At 46.1% G+C, this 10560-nt stretch overlaps 1 protein-coding gene across 2 annotated transcripts in view; it reads right to left on the bottom strand.

The window, feature by feature from the left end:
- Positions 1-2115: 2115 nt before the first annotated feature.
- Positions 2116-10560, bottom strand: part of gpc3 (glypican 3) — a 66659-nt gene continuing 58214 nt past the window's right edge. Inside the window, exon 8 of one of the 2 annotated variants that reach the window (XM_003970124.3) lies at positions 2116-2551. In XM_003970124.3, the coding sequence (XP_003970173.1) occupies positions 2376-2551 (176 nt within the window). In that variant the 3' untranslated portion in view covers positions 2116-2375. The other variant, XR_003890795.1, reaches the window with a different exon arrangement.

Here is a 10560-nt window from a genome sequence, read left to right as displayed (position 1 = left end):
GCAGCAAACCAGTACAGACTGTTGTGATCACATACATGAAGAAAACCACATCCCTGTTGTTGAAGATAATTGGAGCTGATAAGACCTGTACATCACTCGTCGTTAATGTGACCACAACTGAACTTGTGCGACTTAATTGTGACCCGCTCTGACTTCCTGTAAACACATTACTAGTCTTAGATCTTTTTTTTGTTGCCTCTTCTTCAGTTTGGTTGCTCCTTTACTTGAGAAGATATGACAGGATATGATTTAAAGCGATGTGCACGATTCTCCCTGCGTCCGTTATATTTCACTAATACCGAATAACGAGTGGAATTTAAATCTCCCTCTGCTGCCATAGACCGCAGGACCTTTGTTTCTGCCTCCTGCAGCTTCCACCGGTTTTTGTCCATCTTCCAGTCGAGGCACATTAATCTCCAGTCAGCGGCACAGATCAGGTCAGTCAGGCGTGAAGCCCAACAGACTCAAATCTTCAATTCGCTCGAGGGTTAACCACAAAAACTGTCGAGAGGGGACGGGGAGGTATGTTGGATTGGAAGGAAAACCCGAGTCTTCAGTATCCTTTAGACAGTCACAATATTAAAGGAGCTGCTGTTGCTTTCATTCTTCTTGTGTGAAAAAAGAACTGGAAGTTCAGGAACCAAATCATGACAGTTTTGCTCCTTCACAGCCCAGATCAATCAAGTCCAGACATACCTGACCTCTGCTCGAGTCTGTTGCATTTAAGTAATTCTTGTTTTATATTTATATATATATTCTGCTTATTATCTTTGCACTCCTCACTTCTAAAATGCTTCATTTACTCCTGTAAATAAGGCAGCCTGTTAAGAAATGGATGGATCATGCATGATGCCACATGTAGTGTTACATTTCTTCCAACCTGGGCTAAAATCAGCTCGCTAAACTGTGAAATATGTATTTTACACTCTGACCAGTTGTCACCATTTAGTAGAAAAAGGAAGCAGAATGTCAGACGTGTGATGAGGAAACTCGAGTGTTTCTGTGGCTGGAGAAGATTTTATGCTTTCTGAAATTACGCCTGAGATAATCCGGCTCCTGCAAATCAGCAGTTATCGTTCTCTGTGGTCTCTGCACATCCTCTCGCTTCCTTCTCTTTGGTTTCCACCGTCAGTAAATATAACTCACCACGTAGTCTAATGAGAGTATGGTTAGCATGGTTGCCACTCTGTCTCCATGTGACTGCTGGCAGGAGAGCTGCTGCAGAAATTAGGCATGGTGAGGTAACTGATGCTGGCGTTTATGGGCATCCAAATATTCTTCCTATAACCACAATCCAACCTTGAGAGGTTGAAGCTTGTTGTTGTTTGTATTTTATTTAAAAAAGAAAGCTGGAGAAAAGTACTGAATACAAAGGCCAAAATGAAAGGTTATGAAAGCCATTCGAATGATGTTGCCAATTGTACACAATTCTACACATACTGTAATTGTATTTAAGTGCTGGACAAAGTTTTCATGGTCAGCAAGTTTATAACTATTCAAACAACACTTTTTTTTGGTGGAATGTGACATTATTTCAACTAAACTTTTGGAAACATAGCATCAACACGTTAACATCTCTACAGCTAGCAGGCTAATTTGGAGACAAGCTCTTATAATCTCTCAGCCCTTAAGTCATTTTTTAAATGGTTGGGCTGGTAGAACAAAAAACAAACAAAACATCAGTGTCACAAAAGAAGAATAACACTGCCAACATCAGCGTGAGTCTGCCTGAAATAATTTAGCTACCACCAAGACATAAAAGACAAGAGACAAACAGGGAGGTTTAAGTAATAACAGAGCATTTTAGAGTACAGCAGATTTAAAAGGTTCAGCCTCAGCCTCCGGGGGATGAGGAGGATCCAACAACTTTCAGGCTGAAGTGCATCCCTGGCAGGAGATCATTCAAGAAGCTCCGAGGAGAGGAGGGAGCAGAACGTTGCTTCCTCTTCTTCTTCCAGCTCGGTTCTGCAGGATATCGACTTGTTGCAGACAGCCAGTGGGGGCATTTTGAACAAGCCTGTTTTGTGTCTGCCTGCCAACATGCTCCACATGAGTAGGCCCATAACAAAGCTGTCTAATTATGAGGGTACTTGTTATTACATAAAGTCAGCAGAGAGAAGGTGAAGAAAGAGGCCACATAAGTTTGAAAAACATCATGGGGATGTGATCAAAGGGCAGGTTTCTTATTTACACAATGTCATTGCTCCATCTGCCGCACTTTAGTAGAGAGCAACTGGGGGTTTTAGAAAGAACAGACTTTTTTTTGACATTAAGAGCAATTTAAATTTACACCGATCATGATTTTCTTTAAAAAAGTGTTTCAGTCATTTTATTGTTTGACTGCAGCGGGAGCGACGGTAACGTGGGTTCTCTGGTCAGTGACGACAAAACAGGAGAATAGAAACCATCACAGGGAGTGTCGGGACAAGGTAGCTCCGCCACAGCTGAGTAGCAGGTGAGGACGCGCCTCCGATCCCGGCCGTGGCCAAGCGAGGAGTCAGCAGCTGCTCCTGGAAGGTGAAGTCATCCATCACCAAGTTATCGGCCAAGTCTGAGAGGACGGGACAATGAAAAATATGTCACGGGGGGCTGAAATACAGTCACAAAAGCAGCACACGTGTGGCAAATCTGTCCTCGTGCGGCTAAATGACTTTCACAGCTGTGGCAACAACGCTCCACAGATGTCACGTGACACAGACCGGACTGTACGGATGAATATTTTACTGGGAGTGCTGAAATGTTTAGCTGGAAGAAAAACAGGATGCATGAGGTCATGTCTTAACTGTTGATATGTACATATTACAGTATCAGCTCATTGTTGAAGGGATGAATAGAACCCACAGAACAGGGACAGTGGTTATTTATGCCAGCTGACTTTAAATGAACACTAAAAGTCAAATGATTCAGTTTTGATCGGATCTGATTGACATTTCGTCTGAGATTTATTGATTGTGATCTTTCAGTCAATTTCTTACAGTAAAGACATGTGTGACAACAATAACCCGGGCACTTAAGATCATTCAACATGTGACTCTTTTGAGACTATAAAAGGAGAACAACAATGTTTTGATCCTAATTCCATAGAAGTCAGACATTTAAGGTTCAGGGGATGAAAACTACCAGGACAAAGATGACTGCTTGAATGGAACTCCTTGAAAATGAACTGTAAACTATATAGAAGAGAACCTCTGTGTCCCCAGAAGGTACTTTAACACACCCAGTCCTCACTGTCATAGCGCATGGAAAAGATTCAAGGTATCTGGGACACAAAATCACTGGAACGATTTGGCATCTCTACATGTGGACGACTGCGTCTACTCCACGTGTAACTTTCTCCTGTGCGTCCTGTGATTACCCAACAGTAAGGCAGTAAACTGAGAATGTGGTGAACTCTCCGGCTCCCTCCGTGTTTTTCACTCAGGAAATGTGGAGCGTTGCTCAGCGGTGCTCAGGAGGCTTTGGTGCAGGCTGCAGCGCTCACCTGCTGCTCTGCTGCTTCGCGTCCACAGCTGTTCTCCCGCTGACGCTGAGCAGAACACTGTGCATGTGTGTGTGTCCCTAACATAATTCTCTCCCCGCATACACACACGCATGTCCGTGCACACTCGACCACTGTCACATCTGAGCACCTAAAAATAACCCAGAGCTCAGCAGTGAATTATCTGTCTTATCTGATCTGTCTGCTGTTTTCCCTCTTGGACGGGACCTGATCTAAAGGGACAGTGGGGCTGATCTATAGCGTGAGATCTGAAGGAAGGGATAGTGGCAGTCCTGGAAAGCCTTGATAGGGTCTCGCTGAAGAGAAAAGCAGAGAATGAGGCCCTCACATTTGGGTCCCACACAGGCCCCAGAGAGGACGGAGACAAACAAATCAGCCCGGCTCTAAAGAGCACCCTCAATGAGGGTCTTCACAGTTACAAGACAATCTAAACAGAAGCCGGGACACGATTAACTCGTTGTCATGTCCCGTGTCCTCCAACAATTCAGCGGGCAGCCATTTTTCAAGGCTGTGAAAGAATGATTTGTCATCTTTGACAGCGGCGCACTGTACCGCCGAGCCAATTAAGTTCAAGGTGCAATTGGATACGGCTCTTACACACACGGTGAATGAGGAGTAGGGTGCAGGGCATCGTCCAGATTGGTTTCTGCTGTGTGTGGGGGATTGAGTGGGGCTGCGAGTGTGTTTTGTGAGAAAGGAGGGGGGGCCTGAGCAGGAGATCCTTCTGTTCCTCTGCTTTACTGTGGAAAAACCATCTGTACAAAAGGAGGGGGCGGGCACCGTTTAAACATTTCAACACGTGAATCCCCTCAGAGGAGCTGTGTTCTACAGCCTTTAAAAACAGCCCAATGGGGACAGAACACTACACAAACATAGATATCAATGCCCCCTGCTACAGAGCTTGGACTAATAATATCCTGGTATCATAATGATAAAAACCTGCATCTTTGGGCGAGGGAGGGGGAGAGATGGGAAAGAGAGGGAACAGGAAGGTGGACAGCAGACATGGACAATGGGACTACGTCCTTGCAGCTAACGGTGCCACCAGGACGGAGTGAGAGCGACTGTTCATATGGACTGTGTGAGACATCATACCTGGAATTTCACCTACATTCCTGGATTTCATTTTCCTAAAACTATTGTTTTTCTGTGGCGGTCATACGCGAACCACCAACCCGGTTAAAACACAGTTTCGGCACCTTGAATTTAAGGGCTGTGTGTGAGTTAACTGATCTTTCCGCTGCGATGAATCAACCACTCGACCAGTTAATCTAGTGCTGGTAACAACCCTGAATGTTTTATCTGTTATTGGCCTGAATGACTGCAGTGGGCGATGACCACCATTCCTATAAGATGGTTATAAACTAAAGCCTGTAGACAACAGCAGTTTACCCCGAGACCTCCTTCTGTATAAAAAACATTATTATAGCAAAAACATGACCTCAGCAAATCTAATATTGTGGGGCAAATGCTGAGTGGACCACTCAGGAACACCCACTGACAAATTCTGCATCCTTCCCTCTACCTTTCAATTCCTTTAGCTCAGTGGCCAATGGCTGAGTTATTATTACCCTTGTGGCAAATGTGTACCTTCATGGTCTAGTACAGTTTATTCAGCACATGTGTGCTGGGCTCAAAGACCTTTTTTGGTCAGATAAGTATGTGGAATGTTAAGTCTCCAAACACAGGTGCTTCTTATGAAACCAGAGAGATAGTTTAGATTGCTGCTACATTGGCAGACAATGTGTGCACATAAGGCAGCAAAGCTGGTCAAATTTGATCTAGCTTCAAGATTCGGCAGCTCAAATGATATTATGGTTTCCGAGGTAAAGCAAATATTTTATTACTGGCTTGATCTCTGCAAAGCTGCTCACTTAAATAGTGATCTCAGCATATTTAGGCCTTGACTGGTTAATATGTGTTCAACCCTCCGTTCTCTGATAGGAGCTGCTGTAAAGTCCACCAGCCGTTGTGATATATTACACTTTTATTGATGATATCCTGTTCAGCCATTTGGACGTGCCATACTTCTGTCCATGGGATGACGGGACTGTGACTGTGTGTCTTCACACCCACAAGCTGACCACAGGGGTTTTCGGCTAGGCTTCGAGAGCCGGGCCAAGAAAAACGGGACGCCCAGAGGAGGCCCTGCCTCAGGCCCCTGCAACAGCCTCGCTCTCTGTGCTGCTGTGGCCTCGCAACCTCCACAACACTTACTGTTATTCTAGGCTGAGATCCTCCCACACGGAGGGCAAGAGAGAGAGACAACGCCACTGAGGACGCAGAGGGAGAGATAGAATGATGTCACGCTAACGGGGCGATGGGCAGAAGTCATTCATGAAAAGAACAAAAGGAGAGAGAACATTTGGTTGCAGAGAAACAAATCAGAAACGTCCGCATGCGTAGCGTCAACGGTTGTCACGGCTGAACGGAAAGAATGAGGGAACATAACGAGAAATCAAAGCTTCAAAGAGAGTTATAAATTTTAGCCAAGGATTCTTTACAGTACAGGCTCAGCGAGAGTGGAAAGTTGTGTGTGAGACGGCCAAAAAGCCCCCAACAGATCAAACAAAGAGTTAATTCTGTACTGGAGCAAGGGGGCTTGTTCAGGGTGGAGAGATTTTCCGCGTACAGAGGGAAGCCTGTAACCCCGGGTAGGTCTGGGGTCGCCACTAACGCGGGGTCAGAGGTTGGCAGGGAGTGCCGGTCAGGGGTGTTTCTGGAGACGTGGAACAATGACGGTTCTTATCAGTGACGGAGCGAGATAGAGGCTGACGCGCAGCGGTTGCAAGAGCAGCCGAGCTGGTCAGCATTCCCGCTTGTCCTGGGGGATGTCCTGGTCAGTCAGCGACCAAGGAATGCATTCCTCGGATACTAACTTTATCTTTTAATAATGAAGGAAGCTGTCATCCCACACAGATCTGTTTACATTCTCCTCCCGGCTCAACAGTCGGCCGCAGCAGGAATCTTGGTCGGCCGACTCAAATGTGTTTGTTGTGCGAGGGTTCCTGCCAACAAACAGGCAAACGTCTCCTTACATTCCTGTTCCTGGAATGGCAGACGCGAGGCGCAGCCAAGTATGACAATTCAGCCGGTCTGAGCGTATATGCAGAGTCCTGTTAACCAGTGTGGCTCTTTGAGGCCTTTTTAGTGGTGAGCCTGTGGTTTCCTCAGCTGCTCAGAGTCTGTCAACAATGGCGCTCTGACATTATTCACTGCATCGCCGACTTCCTGTGAAAAAAAATATCTGGAAAGACAAGAATCTGAGAGGCTGGACTCGAGGAGAGTTTAGGAGAGAGTAAAGGGTTAACATATAGAAATGCACACGAGCCATACTTTTAGGCCAACCATAGTTTTAGGGCAAAATGGCTGCAGTGTGTCCTGTGGTGGTGAGTGGTGGAGCAGCGGCCCTCAAGAATAGTCCTCCTGTGTGCAGCATGTTTGTGCACTGCGGCTGAGCTGATGGACATGACCCAGGAATGGGCCTGGAACCAATTTAGGGTGTCCAAAAAGTGCCTGTGAATGCACATAAAGCCTTTAAGCAAACAAACGCGCTTCCAAGAGGTACACAGAAACCCTGCAAACTTCATAAACCTGCAAAATGAATCAAGCTCTCCTCTCATTTCTCATCTTCTCTGCTCCTCATGTATGGATAAAATGCAGTGGTGAAATTCCTCTCCCCCCACCTATGCTACACTGAGTCATATTCCATAGCCGGGGACACACAGAGCCTTTTAGATGGGATGAATGGCAGAGAAAGCTCAGTACAGTACTAGCCTAGCGTGTTTGCACAGATGGTGCTGAGTTTAATTATTTTTGTGTGGGGTGTGGAGAAGGTGGGGAAGGAGGAGGATGTTGAACACTGGGTCAGGGCAGTTTCGGTGTGCGTCAGTCGGAACAAGGCTTTTCTCAACCTGCTCCCTAGTTTCCTAAATCGAAATTCAGAATGAATACATTTTAATATTACTTATAGGTGTAATTGGTACTCATTGTTTCCTTCCCCACCTTACACTTTTCATTCTGTCCCATGGAGTCAGGGAGAGGGGGTGCTCCACCTGGCCGTCCCCCTGTGGACAGCACCTTCTCATCTATTGGGGCAACAACTCAAATTAGGAGTTTTATGGAAGCCCGCAGATCTTTAAGGTGGAGGCAACGTGGATGGATCCACCCAGAGGTGCCAGAGCAGCATCTGCTTTATAGCTATTTGATGAAGACATGTGGCAAACACTCCCATGGAGGACAGGCGCCGTGAGACTCACCTATCAGGTGCCGTGGGTCAGAGGTCACATCTGCAGCTAATTAACATACCAGGTTCTCTTATTGGCAGCATGTAAAGCGGCCAGTCTGACATGCAGAGTAACGCTAACCCACTGTATCAAAAGGTGGGTTTGTCTCTTTCTGCTCATTTTCCCGCATTCAGACGTCTTTCATTTACTCGGCCCATTATTCCAGACATGACATTTGCAGCTGACCCGAAAGGCGAGACGAGCTGCTCTTCATAAGCCGCATGTTTCACATTACGGGAATATTTCCACTTTGTATTTTGCCAAACCCCCGCTGCTGATAAAATCCTCGCAAGCTTTTAGAAAAGCAGAGCTCCCCTTCAGGGCGCTTTACAGTGACCGAACGTCTGAGCGCAGAACTTTAACAACAGGCCTATTCACGGAGCTCCTGCTGAGCGCGATGAGGGATGCAGCACATGGCAAATGCTCATCCAACGAAACGTGAAGACACGCAGCTTTGAGCTTCTGGGCTGTGGCACAACCCTCCGACTTGATGTTTCCAAATGGCAAAACAACATTGGACATGTTTTCTTAGTCCACCAGTAAGCAGCAGACTGTTGAATGGACGCCATTATGAGTGAGTGGGAACGGAGCGGCCGTCCCTGTTTGAGCGTGCACGTTTCTGTTAAACGTGTCCACGGTTTCCCACTTTAGCTTTCCAACCTGAAACGACTCACCGTGAACACAAAGTTTGTACCAGCTTTGACTTTCTTATGTGGTGTGTTATATAATAATAAACTCAGGGAGAGCAGAAAAGTGAGTTAAGGATAACGATGAGGTCACGACAGGGAGTTCCTTGATTTGGAGGATTTAGGAAAACAGGAATCAAAGCTGATCATCCTCAAAAAAGATGGATATTTGACACAACAGACTGGAGGATTTAAGGTTTTATGTCATATTAGATAGCGGTCTTTAATACTATGGTGCCTCTCATCACCTTTTAAATGTAGTCGCACATCTGCATCAACCATTCCCACCCCGGATCAGGAGAAACAACCGAGGGGGACGGGCTGCGGACAGAACCACTGACATTAGTTTTCTGTCACATGATCATGCTTCTCTTTAGTGGCTCCTTTAAGAAGCACTCAGCTATAACAACTCAGGTAAACACAAGTGTTCTGATTTTACAGGTGTGGAAACCACAAGGGACAGTTATTAATGGTTAGACCTGTTCCTGGTGCGGAATGCTGCTGTGTGTTGTCTGAATTGTGCACGTGGTGTTTAGTAGGTGAGAAGCATTGATGGTTGGGAGTTCTGCACAGGAATCTGTACAGAGAATACCTGATGACAGATTAGCAGCTATACTGAGCTAAACTTAAAGCAAAAGAGCGCAGATATTTGCACCTCATCTTGTGTGGGTTGACCTTTGAACCCTTGCCCTCTTGCCCCCAACCAAAAAGAGTTTCACCTTCACATCCTTATGGCTTTGGAGGACGATTTGTCCTGTATGATCTTCTTTTTTTAATCAATGTGTTTAATTAATGCAACATGCGTGTTTGGACACTACAACCAGATCATTCTGAATGGCCCCAGAAACAGGTTTAAAGACGTCTGAATATTAGCCTGTCAGAAAAGCTGAGTTTGGATATTTACTGCATTCTTGCGCTCCTTTTTGTTTATTATCACACACTGTTGTCTTGAACTTGGGCCTTCAGTGGTCTCACGTTAGTGGGAGGATCTAACAGTGCTGCTGCCTCTCTGTGGTTGGTCTTTGTTGGCCAGTTCTACAATAGAATGATTTTTAATTAATATTCCATTGATTGGGCTCGTGAACTCTACCCCCGGGGCTTTGGCCCAGGTAAGCTTGTCCTTTGACAGAGTCAACATTTGTGATGGTCATCACAGGCTATCAGTGGTTATCTACGTATCAGCCAATCAGGAGAGGCTGGTCAGGGTCTGCAAATACATATGCTGAGCTACAAACAGGCTCAAACAGGTAATTATCTGCCTACGGGCATCATTTTGGGAAAACAGACCGCGCGACGTCATCGACCTGGTGAAAGATCCGTGAAGAGGGAGTTTATTTACTGCTGTGGTCCAGGATATGAGCAGCATCAGAGAGAAGCACTCTCATGGCCCAGTTGGGAGAGTTGACCCTGCAGGATTCGAGCAACCGCCCCGGGGCCTTGCGCTCGCTCACTGTACGCCAAACCCAAATCTCTGCCACAACATCCCCAACTGGAGGACTACTCCCTCTGCCATGTTTGCTCAGCTGCTTCGGCTTTGTGTCCACATATCGAACCCCTCATCTCTGCTCCCTGTCTGTTTTCTCCCTCTCCGCCTGTTTGGTTTCTTTTCTTCCATCAGTTTGTAGTTTCATTTCTTCCTTTATTTGTCTTTTGGAGAACACGACTGCTGCTTCCGAGGAACCGAGAGCAGGAAGGTCCAAGGTCGAGGTGTGGTTGCACGAGGAAGTCCCCCATCTGTCGTATGCTGTCCTGTACAGTAGCCGTGTTAAAGGTTCTGAATTTCAGGGAATCTTAACCATTCAGGAAGCCTTGTACAAACTCATGCGGCAGTATTCTTCTCTAGCTGGACCATGGTTATTACAGACGAGTCATCAGGACATGAAACAGGAATGTGCAGCAGGAAATGAAGTCCTACTGCAGCTCTTCCGGTCTGAGTAGCTGTATTGTAGCTGTATTTTCAAGGTGGGTGCACATCAGGCATGTAGGGGTCAAAGGTGAGGGAGCCAGGTCTGATGCAGATGGAGAATTTGGGCTTAAAATCAATTCACTTGACACCAAATGTTCAGAAATGTAAACTAGAAGGTTTTTT

The sequence above is a fragment of the Takifugu rubripes genome, chromosome 14, assembly GCF_901000725.2.
Source record: "Takifugu rubripes chromosome 14, fTakRub1.2, whole genome shotgun sequence".
In the NCBI taxonomy this organism is placed as follows: Eukaryota; Metazoa; Chordata; class Actinopteri; order Tetraodontiformes; family Tetraodontidae; genus Takifugu; species Takifugu rubripes.
The sequence above is the reverse complement of the archived record's forward strand: the minus strand, read 5'-3'. Positions and strand labels throughout refer to the sequence as shown.